Source organism: Stegodyphus dumicola, chromosome 5 (assembly GCF_044657685.1).
Source record: "Stegodyphus dumicola isolate Sdum_Otavi_A_Nest chromosome 5, ASM4465768v1".
NCBI lineage: Eukaryota > Metazoa > Arthropoda > Arachnida > Araneae > Eresidae > Stegodyphus > Stegodyphus dumicola.
The window spans coordinates 229,964,259-229,979,996 of NC_140772.1; the positions used below are offsets into that span (position 1 = coordinate 229,964,259).

Consider the following 15,738-nt stretch of genomic DNA (forward strand, 5'->3'; position numbering starts at 1 on the left):
ACTTAGCTATTTGTTTATAATTCATGCTGTTACTAGTCATAAATTAATTTTAAACATTAGTAGCCAAGGCTACAAGTCAAAAATAGTTAGGATAGCTGAAATAGAAAGTGCATGAAGAAATGTGAAGAATATGTGCATTTTATTAAAGGTTTTTTTTTTTTATTGGTTATTAGATTAAAGGTATTTTTTTTCTTTGTATTAAATGATATACTTATGTTTTGCAGAGAGAAAGTGAGTAATGAAATTGGTTAATATCAGTAAACTTGCAAAAAAACAAAAAAATATTAAAAAATGCGAAGTTGTCCATATTCATCTGTGCTGTATTCTCTCTTATGTTCTTTTGAGCTTTAAAAGTATTTTAAAGCATTGGAAATTAGAAGCCATATTTGGTGTGAGAGTTTGTAGTGGAATTAATTTCTATACTTCTACATGTTATTTTCATAAGTCACTAGACATTAAAATTTTTCTTTTGCTGAATAAATTAGGTAACTTCTCTCTTTGCTTTGTCAAATTTAGAATGTGAGATATGAGATATCTGGTTTCGATTCCTTGGAGTACTACAAATTAAAAAATATATATATATTATCTTTCTAACAGAGAGAACTATTAGATGATTTTTGATATGTGCAATGCACAATGATAGTTTATTCTCTTCTTTGAAGTTTTTACTTAATATTTGAATAATCTCTGTTCAGTCTATGACTTCGATTTCATCTATTTTACATTTTGTTAATCTTGTCATCAATTACAAGCACTTTTTCATTATGTTTTTTATGCTTATAATGTAGCCGTAGAATAAATTTTAGCTAGTATGGTAAAGTTTTTATTAAAAAAAAAAATTAGTGTTGCAACTTAATTTATGACCAAGCTTTTTTATTATGTATAAAATTAGAGATTCCTCGTCTGATATTTATTCGCTTTAGGTTCCACTGATAAATTTCTTGAATATTGTTTTGCATATCCTGATCTACCTGGCTACTTTAGCAGTTGTGGCATTTAATGGTGAAAACATTTGTAAAAGATATCTCATTCTTTTCAGTTTCAATTGTGTCAAATACTACGCATTTTCAGCCCTCACCTTTTACTCTGTAGAAGAATTTGCCTCTTATGTATTTTTCTGTTGATAAATAGGACAGCTAAATGGACTCCTGTTTAGATATGCAATCTATCATGATAACTATTTCCAAATATGTTATGCTTTTTTTATACCATTCCCTAATGTTTTATTATATATTTTTAAAAACAAATTTCATTTCCCCTCATTATGGATTTTTATTGTCACCTAAAATTACTCTTCTGTATTTATCTGTAACAATTTCTGAAATTTGACTTTCAGTTACAAAAAATTAATCATAGTTTGACTTCCAGTTATGAAGATTGTGAAGATCCTGTGGATCTGACATTGTCATTCATACGTCCAAGAGCCAGAAAATATGTAAAATTTGATGATGTAAAAGTAGGAGACTGGCTTATGGTTAATTACAATATTGAAGAACCCAAAGAAACTGGTTTTTGGTATGATTGTATGGTCACCAGTAAAAGAAGTACTAGAACAATTAAAGAACTTGTTGGCACTATAATCATGGGGTATGCTAAAATTGTTTGTTTTATATATTAAAAATGATATTTTGTGTCTTTCTAATTAAACCTATACTATTAAATAATTTTTGTGTATTTATAGAGGCTACTCCATGAGACCTCCTTTGGTTATTTAAAAACAGTTTAAGATTACATTTAAGAAATTTACATTATTAATTGTATAATTTTGTATCATTATATATATATATATATATATGTGTGTGTTACTGCAATGACTACTTATGATTTCTCACCACTGCAGCATTGTGATTGCTGCAAATTGCACCTAATAATATATGTTGCGCTATATTATTCTTCTAAGCTGAAGTGTTGTTGCTATTCAAGCAGAATTTTGGTGAATTTTTCAAATATTCTCTGCTAAGTTAGAGTAGATTTAATTTTTATTCATTGAGTTGAAAATTGTTAGCCGAATGATTAATAATAAAATAATTTATTCGAAATTAAAAGAATGTGAGCCTTGTTCAAGCATAGAAATCAAATATTATTTGGGCAAAATAATCTCAAAGGGAAGATCATATTTCTAAAATTGAAAAATAAGTATTTTATGAAAATCAGCCATATTTGTTAATGATAAAATTTGTTTCATGATTATAAACGTACAACAGATTCTCGAGTAACTGGAGTGATACCAGAGACACTGTCCATGGTTAACCCAAAATCACAGTTCATCTAAAAAGTTTAAAAACAATACATATACACATGAAAAGAGGACTAATCTGTATTATAATCAATAGAAAAATACTATTAACAGTACTATTATTTCTGTATTTTTAAGCAGTTTAATTTGGACTGTACACTGAGGAGCCAAAACATTATAACCACCTACTCAATAACATATTGTATTGACCTTTGATCTGCAAAACAGCTGCAGCTCACTTTGGCATGAATGCCACAAGTTCATGGTAGATGACTGGAGACGCTGAATCACCACGCTGAGCAGTGAGAGCATGTCATGGCATTGAATCATACAGGTTCTGAATGAATCCTGGGGAATGGCATTTCCTAACGCTTGAACTTGAAGCCAAAGTTTGGTCTTAGTTTGTGCACCACCAGCTGTACATGGGAGTTGCCGATCAAAGACATCCTAGACGTGATCAATGAGCAATATATCTGGGGAACAAGCAGGCCATGGAAAAAGCAAAACCTGTTGTGTCCTAAAGAAGGCTTGGAACATGAGAAACCTGAGAAACATGCATGGGACGTGTCCTGCTGAAATACTGTGTCCAGAATGTGCCGAAGAATGGGGAGGACCTCTGGCTTCAAAACTTCTCAAATGTGGAGATTACTATTGAGGTTGCTTGCAATCTGTGCTAGATGGGATCGACAATAATACCGAATAGTTCTCTACACCATGATACCATGTATTTGTGCCTTGTGACACTGGATAACGCGCTGTGGGAGCAGGCACTCCCCTCTGTAATGTTTGACGTGTAACTCTTCCATCACTGTACTTGAGATTGTAGTGATATTCATCAGAGAAAACAATTTGTTCCCACAAGGCATGCCACACACTGTTTTGCTGGGCTGGAGTCGGAGGCATCTGCGATTCAGCGACAGGGAAATCCTGCATAGAACCCTTGTAGCCACGATCCATCATTTGTGCTAACACACGAGGGGATGCTGTCACAGCTATGAGAGGATAATCTGTCACAGCCATGCAGATGATGTATCTGTCGTCCTTTGCCTTTGGGCTAATACATAACCCACTACCAGAATTTCGTATTGTTTGGTTCTCCTTTTCTTCTTAACATTCCATTTCTTCCAAACACGTCACTGTTGTTGCAATACATTGCGTGCAAGCTGTGACTGCTCAATATGAAAATCCACTCTCTCGCATATCGACGATGTGGCCTCATTCGAACTCCATTGGTTGTTGTTATAGCACCCTCTGCTGTTGATGAGATATATTGTCCACTAATTAAATGTTCACTTCAGTCAGTCCTTTATATACACGGAAAAAGTGGCTGGTTCTCGTTCCACGCATACGCAATTGCTTTGTATTTCTAAATCATTCGCATGTCCTACCTCACTTTACATTTCCTGTAAGTTTGGTTCAGTTTGTATAATTCAGTTCCTTCATGGTGTTACAGTTTTCACAAACATTAGTGTAAATTTATGTACTTTTAAATTGTGCATTGTAATGAGTAAGAACAATTCCCAACTGTTATCATTTCTGTTATTCCGTGCATTTTCTTCATCTTTTTTTGTATTTCTTGTAAAAATTTTGCTTTATTGTGATGGTTTGATATAATTTTAAATCATAATTCTGCTATGAACAAACTTAACATTTTCTTTTTAAAAATGAGGCTCAGATAACTTTTAGCATGTTTAATCTACCCTCTGTTAATTAAGAGTTGACTGAGAAATGCTTGTTCTGTCTGATAATTATCACCACTTTTTCTCAAATTAAATCTTCACTGTGTGATATATATTAGTGGAATCACTTTATCACAGTTTAGCAATTTTTTATAAAAGAAAAATAGTAATGACTCGTAATCGCAAAAAATTCTTATTGTATACATATTTTATATATTAGGTATTTATTAATAAAAATCAATCAATAGACATACTTATAAGTATTTTTTTTGTTTCCTTTGCTCTAATAGAATTTTCATGGTAAATATTTTAAGAATAATCTCAAAACATTTATTGCTTTCATGCGGCAAAAGTGATTTTATGGCAAAATTCTGTGTTCTTGAAGTAATTTTACTACAGTTTGTTCCACAGCAAACACATTTCAAAATTAAGACAGAAAGTTTCATGAGCACAACAGAAAGAACATATATAAAAACTTAAGTTACTTGTTAAAATTATAGAATTGTTATGCATGTGGTTTCTTTTTTTTAATTGAGAATTTGCATTGAAAACTGAATTGGACTGCATTTGAAAATTTACCAATTTCTACCAGTGTTAATTGTATTAATACTTATATACAGATTAGATATTTTCTATCTGAATAAAAAAGGTTATATTTCTAGTACTTGATCTCAGTTGTTCCATTTCAGCTTTTTAGCTTACAGTTAGTTCCCTCCTTTCTATATGTAAATAAATGTATCAAAACTAGATTTTCTGTTTTATTAATGAATAATACTTAAAAAAATTTTAAATGGTTATTATTTCTTTCAAGATGCAAAATTTCATTAATATTTTTGTTTTTGAATATTGTTTGTCAAACATGGATATAGGCTTGAAGGGGACTTTATTGTAGAGCCTTTTTAAAATTTGAAATGACCAGTTACCCATGGGCTGCAGTATAGGAATGGTGTTCAGAGGCAAGAACTGGATCTTGATGAATTTAAACGCTTCAAGGAGGTCACCTTCTAGACCTGGAGGATGCGCAGGAGCGTTGTCTATAACATGATGTAGAAAATGCATCTCAAACAGATATTTTTTTACTGACAGACCAAACACTGATTCAATTTAGAAAGCCACATGTTACCCGCGCCTTATTATTGGATCTCCACTTGACATTAAGCTTGATCTTCTGAACTTTATACTTCTTGAAGACTCAAGGCGTGCCTGGATTGTAAACAAGCAGCAGTCTAATTTTCAAATCGCTACTTGCATTTGCAAAACAACAGGTGAGACGGTCTTTCATTGGCTTATGGCCTGGAAATGCCTTCTTCTCTGCTTTAATATAAGTTCACTTCGGCATTTTTTTCCAGAAGAGACCCATCTCATCATAATTAGAAACTTGCTGCAGCAGGTAACCTTCAGAGTTCACAGGCTTTCTGAATATGCCAATGAAGTTTTTGGTTGCCTTAATGACCGAGTTTGATACTTCTCCATGCAATACAATACTGTGAATGCTGGTTCGTCTCTCAAGCGTTTCAAATTACCCACAGCTTGCGTTAAATATTTCTTTTCTTCTGTTGATATCCTGGTATCTTAATGAGATCAGCAAATATCAGTTTCACCTTACAAACTATGTTTTTGTTAATAGTGTTGCCTTGCATTTGCTTTTCTGAGAAGCAAATTTTCAACATTGCCAAGAATATATGACATCAGTCTCCTTAATCTTATCCTTGTTTTTGAAGATAGTATGAATTGTTGATGTAAACTGATTGTGTACTGGGTGTGCTCGCACCTTGTTCTTGCTTCTCAGTGATTTAGCATTTGATTTTTTTTTTGGTGATTTTGCTTCTCTTATCTCTGTCTTGTGTCATTTTCTTCGGGGACAAACATGTAAACTGCTTTGTACTGAAAAGCAAATGATAAAAAATAATAATATGGAATATATTTTTCACAAGCGACAGCAAGACAGTAACTGAACGACTACTAAGCATAGTCTGATAGCTCCTGCCTGTGATATCATGATGTCTCCATTTCACTCTACCGCATCTACATAGAATTATAATATTATGGCTTTTTATGACATATTCATTGCATGTAAAAGAAAAGAGAATATTTTAATTCTGATATCCCTTTGTTTCATTAAAAGCCCTGATCAAATTAAACTAGAAGACTGCAAAATTCGAGCAACTGATGAAATTTTTGCTATTGAAAAGAATACAGTTATGGTTGAAGAAAATAGAGTTGAAAAAGAGGACATACCTTTAAGTAAGTAATTCAAAATGCAGATGTTGCTTGATTTATGCCAAATCAGTTTGTACGTGGTTAGCTTTTGCATTGCTCATAAATCGTGTATCATGAGTGATGATTAAAATTTATCCTATAGTAGGCTGTATTTTACTTTTTAATATTAATAAATTCATCAGCATTAAGTCAACAAATTAATCTATTTATGGCTTAGGTATCATTTTCTTTCTGTGTCTAAAGTAATTTGTTTAGCAAATTAATGATTTAAGCTGGCAGCTAGTAATGTGATAAAGTTTTCGATACACTACTTTTTAATCAGTTTCTTTATTTGCTATGGCATTAACAATAAATGCAAAGTTATTTTTGATTTAAAAAAATTGATACAAAAAACTTTCATTTTTATTTAAATAAAAAATTAAAATTTTTACTAACAAAACTGAAATAAATGTCTTAAAATGTAAAATTGCATAAATATCTAAGCATGTCTCGATTCCTAAAACATAATTTGTGCTTCAGGCTGAATGCAATATAATTTTTTTTATCAAATATATGATTGATTTAAGCCATAGAGAGTTTGAAAGATGCTTCACAGCATGTTAAATCAACACATCAATCTTGACAGCATGTTAAGCAAACAATATGGTAAATTTAATTTTCAGCCAAAATTATATTTCTAATGTAAATTACACTGATCGACACGCTTGTTATAAGTTAGATTATATTCAGATTTTCTATAATTCTGCTATGCATTATACCTTTATTATTATTTTGCAAATGCATTTTGAATCAACCTGAATTAAAATAGCATTTTATTTCAAGTTGAGAACAGAGATATATTTCTTATTTCTGTTTGAATTTATAATTTAAATTGCAATATTTCATTTTCTGAGAGCAAGAGGAATTATTTATGTACATTATTATTGAGTATAAATGTGGTATCAGATAATTTCTTTCAGTACTTTTTGGTTATCTTCATTCACACTTTTGAGCAACAAAAGAGATCTTCAACAACACTGGCATTTATATCTCTTTTCTACTCTTCCCCTGTAAATCTGGATGTTTGAGGTTGAGCATATTATTTTGGCACACTAATTTTTCTGTGGGTTCTTGCAAGAAAAATAAAATAAATAAATAAATAAAATAAATAAATAAATAAAAATAAAAAAAATTTAAAAAATAAATAAATAAATAAAAAGGAAAAAAAAAAAAAAAAATTAGCAGAGTTAATCTGGCAAAAATTTTTGCAAGAGGAAAACCTTTTCTGTATACTTATGATTGCTAGATTGTGTTTTGCACTGAAAACAAAACAGGTGTTTTATATTTTTGTATTTGTCTTTTAACTTGTTTCTTTCCCCTCTTTTTTCCTTTCGTTGTTGTTTTGTGCGAATGCTACATATCTACATTGTGTATGAATGATGATCAGGATATTTATTGTATAACAAAAGAAAGTGCCACAAACGTATTATAGAGATAACTGAACAGTGCCTTCGTATCCAAACAAAAATTATCTTTAGTTTTATTGTTTCCATAGGAAATTGGGAATTTTAAAAGTAATAATTCATATAAATCTGTCATATTTTATTTAATTCTGTGTGATACAAAGTTTAGAAGTAGATTGAGTTGTAGAGACATTAGGTTAATTGGAAAAGGCAGAAAAGATGAAAAACTAACAATGCCTTCGCCAGGAATCGAACCACAGACTTCTGGAATACCGGCCGAGCTTGCAGAACCACTTCACCACGAAGGCACACTAGAGAAATACCTTATAGAGTAATTAGAACACATTGAAAGTCACATAACTTCAAGCATTTCAAACATAGTTTTACTTAAAACTTAATTATATAAATTTAAGGAATTAAAAAAATTGTTTAATTTTTCATAGAAGATAAATTTAAAAAAATTTCTGCTTATGCTTATGTTGTATAAAAGTTTATTTATCCAGAAATATGATGTAAAATTTGATTTTTTAAAAATATTTTAGCATTTATTAAGAAAATTTAATTTTTTTTCATTAAAAATTTTTATTCAAGTTCTTATTAATTATATAAATTCAAGTAAAACACAAGTTAGAGGTAGTTGTATAAACAGAGGAATATTATAGATAATGAAAATGAAATTTAATGAAGATTTTAGATTCATATGTTAAAACAAAAGCCTGATAAATGTTACTTTCTTAAAGGGAAAAAACTGCCAGCATGCTCACACTGTAAAGATATTCCCTCAAAGAAATGTAAAATTTGCAGCTGCCATATATGTGGTGGTAAAGATTCACCCGAGAAGCAAATTATGTGTGATGAGTGCGATCTTCCTTATCATATGTGGTGTTTACAACCTCCCCTGCTTGAACTACCTGATGCTGATGAATGGTAAGTAAATGAAATTTTACGTGTTATTAGTATAGATAGAAAACTTGAAATCTCAAGTATTTGTGTATATTTTGCATTTCAAATTTTAACCTAAAAACACTGTTTAATGTTTTTAATCAAAACTTTGGAAAAATTAATTTTATTAATGTCCAAAAGATATACAGTCAAAAGTTGTTAATTCGGACATCCATAATCCGGAATGATCTATAATCCGGACCTCAAAGCTAAAATCTTTCTGCGCATGCACCACGTTGACGCATGCTCATAGGCATTTTACGCGTGCCCACAAGACATTTACTACTGCGCATATGCATCTGCGCAAGCGCAGAATACGTTTTCGCGTGCGCTTTTAATGTATAATGGACGGTATAAGCTAAAATTATCTAATTATCTATTTCAGTTAATGTTGATGATTGCGTTGTTCCTTAATCTTCGAATTGGATCCGGCTTATTATTTTTTGCAGACTGTAAGAGCAATTTTATAAAAGTAAGCTTGAACTTTCGATTATGTCAAATAGAATTTCCGATGCTGGAGCTCCCAAAGGATCTAGAAAATGAAAGTATGATTCATGTCCATCAAAAAAAAAAAAAAAAAAGAATTGCTACAAAAAATGGATAAAGGTATATCCTTTGTTTATCTAACCGTTCCGAAATCTATCAATTTCACGCTACTCTGACCGGGGGGGGGACGTCGCAGCGCGCGATGAACTGAGAGTTGATCTGTCTCTGTCACCACTATCGTTATCTTCAGGGCAGATGTTTTTATTTTATTCGGCTTATAATTCCGTACTAAATGTAGTATTTAATCTCGATGTACAATGTCAATGTACAATCTCGATGTACGATGTAATATACTTGATATGATTTAAATCAAATTCCTCGTCATTATAAATATCACGAATACAAATCAAATAGTTTTCTGGTTACAATTTTCTAATTTCGGCTATGCGTAAGGTACACATGCGTATGTTGAAAGAAATGTTTAATAAAGTAAACAAATAAATATTAAGCTTCTTTTTTTGTAAATTTTGTTACCCTTTAGATCATAATTGCTCATTATTTTATAAATTATGGTTTCATATTTTTAATTTTATAATTTCTGCATGCCATCTTACCAGATTTAACCCCTTAACTGCCGCGGGCATATATATACGCCTTGCTCAGCCGATGCGTTAACTGCCCCAGGTGTATATATACGTCCTTCCAAACTGCTATCATTTGCTTTGCGCTGCTACACCTAAAATTATTCGCAAAGTTAACGCATCGGCTGCGCATCTGGGCGCATCTTGGGGGCAGTTAACGCATCGGCTGAGCAAGGCGTATATATATGCCCGCGGCAGTTAAGGGGTTAAACTGATGATCTATAATCCGGAAAAATCAATAATCCGGAATCGCCGAAGTCCCGACGAGTCCGGATTAAAGACTTTTGACTGTATTGTGACGTTTTTCTCTTCATAAAGGTTCGTAGATTTAGAGTGAATAACAATGACACTTGATGAAATAACAAAACACACTTTATTGACCAGTATTATTCAAAACAGCTCTAATAACACGTTTACAGTCATCAAAGAACTAGTATAAACTCAATGAAACGGTCAGCAACACAGACTTCAGGCTATCAGGCTATAATGGTGGAGACAGCTTCTCGGCAAAGCACCAGAGTGCAGCTCCTGACTCTCCTCGGTCGTTCTTGAAAGTCCATGTACTCTCGAGACTCTCCATGCTACAAGTCGCAATGCATTTGACAATACACTAGAATACAGCTTCCGACTCCTTGGTTAATCGTTCTCAGAGCTCAACACATTCTAAGATAAAACTTGACGATGCACTAACTTGTGATACACTAAGAGACATTTTTGGTGCTTTCCATGACCAACTCGGCACTAGACTTTGAGACACTCGCTCACTGAGTCTTAGCTAACTCGACTAGGCACTCACTGACTGATTAACTTGCTAGACGAGACACTGACTGACTCTCTGCGTACCAGCATGGTTTATATAGCTTTTGACTGGTGTTCGAGAACATTCTGGGCTAAACCAGTAAGAATTCATTCCAAAAGGTTCTCCGTCCGTCTATGGCATATTGCAAATTTTGTTGCCAAATGTCACCAAATGGACGATTCCTTGCCAAGTGTGGCAACCCTGCCTTCCCTTGCCATTTTCCTGCAACCCTAAACTTGCTTTGTGGAGAAGCTGTCTTACCACGCCTGGACATTTTGTAACAATATTCATTGGAAAAAGGAACATGATTACTAAACTTTTTCAGTACCGAGTAGATTACTATTTTCATTGTGTGTCGGCCCGAGTTCCATGTTGTTTCAGTATATCATCTATGCAGTTAATTTTTGAAAAGGTCCTCTGCCTCTTATTTTGATTTTAAAAACAATTGTGGGGAAATGCAAAAAATATGCAGTAGTGTTCATATATTTTTGTTAAATTATATTTAGAAGATAAACATCAAGATTAAATAGTTTTCTTTTATATATCTGCTTAATAAATATAGATTGTTTCAGCATACAGGCTTTGGAAGAAGGTAGAAAACATAAGAATCATCTTCACATTGCAAAAAGTATGTCCCCACATACCATTCACAGAAAGTAGGTGAGATCCTGCAGGAAAATAGTACAGAAAGCAGTGTAAAGGACTTTATTACATGAAATTTAACAGTACAGCAATTGGTAGACATATAATAAGGTTTCACAAGAAGTATTCAAGTTCCAACCATTTGTAGTGATACATGTTTGACACCAACATTGCATGGATTGCAGAACATTTTTTAAGATACTCGAATTTTCATGGCTATTAGCAGTGGCTCATCCTTTACCATCAGCTCGCCCAAGTACAAAGTACAGGACTATCACAGTGTTTGTAAAATAGTACATATTCTCCATATGACTTCACAAGCTTTGATGAGGAAACACCGTACCTGAAATGCTGATGTTTAGCTGCTTACGATTCTGTTTTTCCTTGCATATTCCATTTATGCATTATTCCAAATATGCATTATTCCATTTTTTTCTCTCCTTAAGTCTGTATATGAAGTAGTTTCTTTTTCATCAAATTCAGCTTTTGAATTTTGCTTTAATTATTATTTAAGTATAATTTAATATTAAATAAAAACTTGTTTATCTCTTTCTTTCTTATGATCATATAAGGATCTCTTTCTTTCTTATGATTTGAGGATTTGGATTATTATTCCAAAGTATTTAGGATTTATTCCACCTCTAATGAGCATTTTTCAGAATTAATTATATGAAATCTTTTCTTTTCTGTATTCTTATGAGTTCATATACTTCTTGAAAGGTATCAAAAGTTCTTGAAAATTTGTATATTTTTTTAAGATTTGTAAAATGTTCTGACAAAATAAACAAAGTACTTGAATTTTTTGTCATGCATGGAATGAAAAAGTCATCCTGAGGAAAAGTTAATAATGCTCATTTTCCCCCCTATATATTTCATCCAGATTAAAGATTTAAAGCTTTCATTTACACATGTTTATTTCATGCATTGGTGAGTGAGAGAATAAAATTAGTTTTGAGAGTGCTGCACCAAATACTATAAAAGTATGCCTTAAAAATTCCTCCAAAATACTATGCATTGCTAGTTTGCTCCCAGGCCATCAAACATTTTTTCTATAAAACAGAATTTTGGAAAATTGTGTAAGTTCCCTCCACTAAATTAGCAGTAAAGTTCTTTATTCATTTTAAAAGTTATGGCAAAATCTGACTTTTATAAATATGGAATTCTAATGCTGATTCAGTGAAATTTCCAGCTTAGATGTACTTTTGTGCTGTAATTATTGTTTTATCCATGACCTTAATCTTACAGGAATGTTTGATAAAACTTCCCTCCCCCCTCCAATGGCGGGCACTTGCCTATGCCGACATTGGCCACTCCTAAGGCCAGATATCGGGGTCTATTTATCATGGAGGCACCTAATAGGTGGGTCACCTTTGCCTCATTTGAAGGGACAGACAATTTTTACATCCATGCCTTCTGGATTCGAATCCGGGCCCTTTGGTATCGCAGCCAGGCTCCACTAACCACTATACCATCTTGGCAGTGTTTGATAAAACTTTGAAAGCAGCAGATTAGTTTTCAATTAGACCTAATGTCCCCTCCCTCCCCCCCCCCCTTTTTTTTTTTTCAAATGCTATTTTTCATCTGGCAGTCTACAATTTACTCACGTGCACTCATTTGCATGAGTTGTTATTTTGAACTATTTGATTGCTTTTAATTTTCATTTTTTAAAGTGAATATACTGTGAATTCAGTTTATGTCATAAGCAGAGAAAATATACAAGGTGCAGTATTGAGGTTTTATATAATTTCATATTAAATGCTATTTTGGTGATTTGTGATTGCCTTTTTAAAATTTTCAGGCACATGCTAGTACACATACATTCAACACAAAAATCCATGCAATAGGTCATATTATCTCATCTTTTTTAAATGAAATTGTTAAATTAATTGTGTTAACTGGTATTAGGTGTACAATTTATTATGTGATCTTCTTTCATGGATTTTTTATTTTCAAATATGTTTTACTCTTGAAAAAAGATCTTCCTTAGTGTATACATTGACTTCATTTATCAAGCAAGTTAGTCCTGTCTTCATTAAAGAATGATTTTAAATTGTTTAAGTTTATATGCTTGGAAAGGTTAAAATCTATGTCAGCAAGATATTGCTCTTAGGAGTAAAGCAAAAGCTATCTTAAACAACTAGTTCTGGTCAATAAACCGTATTAGAATTTTTCAGCTGAATTATAAGAATGATGCATAGTCATGTGGATCAAATTATTCTAGAATGTCATGAAACTAACAGTCTTTACCAAATTAAACTAATCAGCGGGAATAATGAACCATCAGTTTGCGTAGCATTTCAGTGCAAAAAGGAGAACTGTGTTCAACTTTGGCATAGACGCCCTTTGTCACAGAAACGACGACATGATCAAACAACTCGTAAACAAAGAACAACTCACTGAAGGAATCAAATAGATAATTTTAAAACATTATACCAAATGCATTCAGTGCATAAAACATAAACGAACTGATTTTCCACATTTCAAAGAATCGAAATTCAGAGCATCGAAACTGCTTGAACTCATTCACACTGACGTTTTAGGACAAGTACAAACACCATCTGTCAGTGGTTACCTATACTTTGTAACTTTTATTGATGATTGCAGTAGGTTTAAAATGATTTACCTAATGAAAAAGAAAAAGGAAGTAATTTCCAAACTAAAACAATTTATTGCTCTTGCAAACAATAAATTCAGAAGAAAAGTAAAAACACTAAGAAGTGATAACGGTGGTGAATACACAAACAAGGAACTTGAAGAATATCTCATAAAACAGTATAAATCGCCATCTGACTGTACCGTGAAAAAACACTATTCACATATAAAGGCCTTCCTGAACAAATAGATTGTTCTTATTGCAAAAATTCATAATTTAAATTTATTTATTTTTTGAGGAATACAAATAAAGGTTTATAAGATCTGTATCTCCAAAAGTTTGGGGAAAAAATTCTGCCACACTCTAAATTATTTAGCTCCATTTATAGATTTTCGGATGTGTTATTCACATTAGTTTCTAATGGAAATGAAAATAATGTAAATTCAAATTTCAAGTAGACAAAATCTTTATAACATTGTATTTGAAAATTCGCATAAAATTGCTTTACGCGCCGTATGTGGCCCGTGGGCCATCAGTTTGAGACCACTGGCATATTGCATAATAAGCTGTCCTCTTTAGTCTTCTTTCCTGGCACACCAACACCTCAAAATTATGTTGATTTGATCATACAGCCACTCAGCAGCTAATTTTTAACACGAAAGCACTAGATCACATGTTACTTGTGCTGCTGTGACGAGCCAACAATTACTTGATGTGCTATTGTGGCTTTTCAAATCTCCACTATTTTATAAGTAACAGCGATAAGAACCGAACTTTCTGAGCAGCAAGAAGCAGCGAAAAATTGGATAAACATAGTAATGTATTATCTGTTATGATTTTTTTAATTAAATGTTTTAGGAAATCTTGACAATTTGACTTATCATAAAAAATGTTAAAATAATTTTTTGTGTTCTGTAGTAGAAACTAACTGCAGTCTGGGCTGCTTGGGGAGACTAAATTGCTGCGTGAGCCTTAAAGGAGCTTTGCACTTCTATTACAGCTTTTTTTTTTTTTCAAATTTTACAGTGCTGGTACACGTACAAGTGGGCAGGACGTTAGAATTTCACCATAGCCCTAACTGTAGTTCTAATTTTCTCCATAGTCACACTGTGTCACTGCACCACAGTTTTGGGGGAGAAAATTACTGGGTGGGCAGTTAAATTTTACAGTAGCAAAATGAGGCTTTCTTCTGCGGTCCAAATTTGCTTATTGCTTGGTATTTTTAATCAGAACTGCCACTAAATTATGTTATTGGTGCAATAGGATAAAAATTCTTGTCATTCCATAATAAAATAAACCTAAAATTTAATGCCAAGTTGCACAGTCTATCCCAGTTCTCTGAGAGAATGGATGCTGTCTCTCTAGGCCAGAAACTGCGGGTCGCAGGACCTGCAGCAGTGGGTTGCCAAAAATTTTAGTAGTTTTGATATTTCTTTAACTTACAAGTGTTTTAATAATTTTACAGTTACCAAATATTTTTACACATTGTATCTGAAAATCGATAAAGATAAGACAATACAGACAAAGAAAAAAAACAAACATTTCGACACATTCTTTTTACAATATAAATGTTCATTTTCCTTGCTTTGCACATGATGCTGTCATTTCGTCTGTTAGTTATTTAAAATGTTCACATTGTTCTATGTCTTAAAATTAGAAATTAAAGTTAATGACCTAAAACTGCAATAGTATATTACAGTACAAGTGAAAAAATTGACAGTTTCTCTTACGGTTTGCACACTACTTATGGGGTCCCACAAAACTTTTGTAAATATTATGGGGTCCTGGGGGTCGCAAAAAAAATCTCAGTGATGAAAAGGGGTCGCGACTGAAAAGGTTTAAGAAGACCTTTAAGGTTTAAGACCCTGCTCTAGGTCTTAAGCTCTAGATAATTAAAAATATAATATAAAACTTGCATTAGAAGTGCAAAAGATGTGCATTGACGAAAGATGCTCACCAAAACCTCACACAGCTATTGAGCTAATTTTTTTCCAGAGATGTAGCAGTAATGTGTCTCCAAGATCTAATTGTGATTCATAACTACTGAGAAAAACTGAA

At 32.4% G+C, this 15,738-nt stretch overlaps 1 protein-coding gene across 3 annotated transcripts in view; it reads left to right on the forward strand.

The window, feature by feature from the left end:
- The window catches only part of LOC118182710 (E3 ubiquitin-protein ligase UHRF1-like), an 81,346-nt gene that overhangs the window by 22,808 nt on the left and 42,800 nt on the right, over positions 1-15,738 (forward strand). For 2 of the 3 annotated variants that reach the window (XM_085817759.1, XM_085817760.1), the window contains 3 exons: positions 1,357-1,587; positions 6,041-6,159; positions 8,318-8,504. In XM_085817759.1, coding sequence (XP_085673885.1) covers positions 1,357-1,587; positions 6,041-6,159; positions 8,318-8,504 — 537 coding nt within the window. The remainder of the gene's footprint in view (positions 1-1,356; positions 1,588-6,040; positions 6,160-8,317; positions 8,505-15,738) is intronic. The other variant, XM_035352096.2, reaches the window with a different exon arrangement.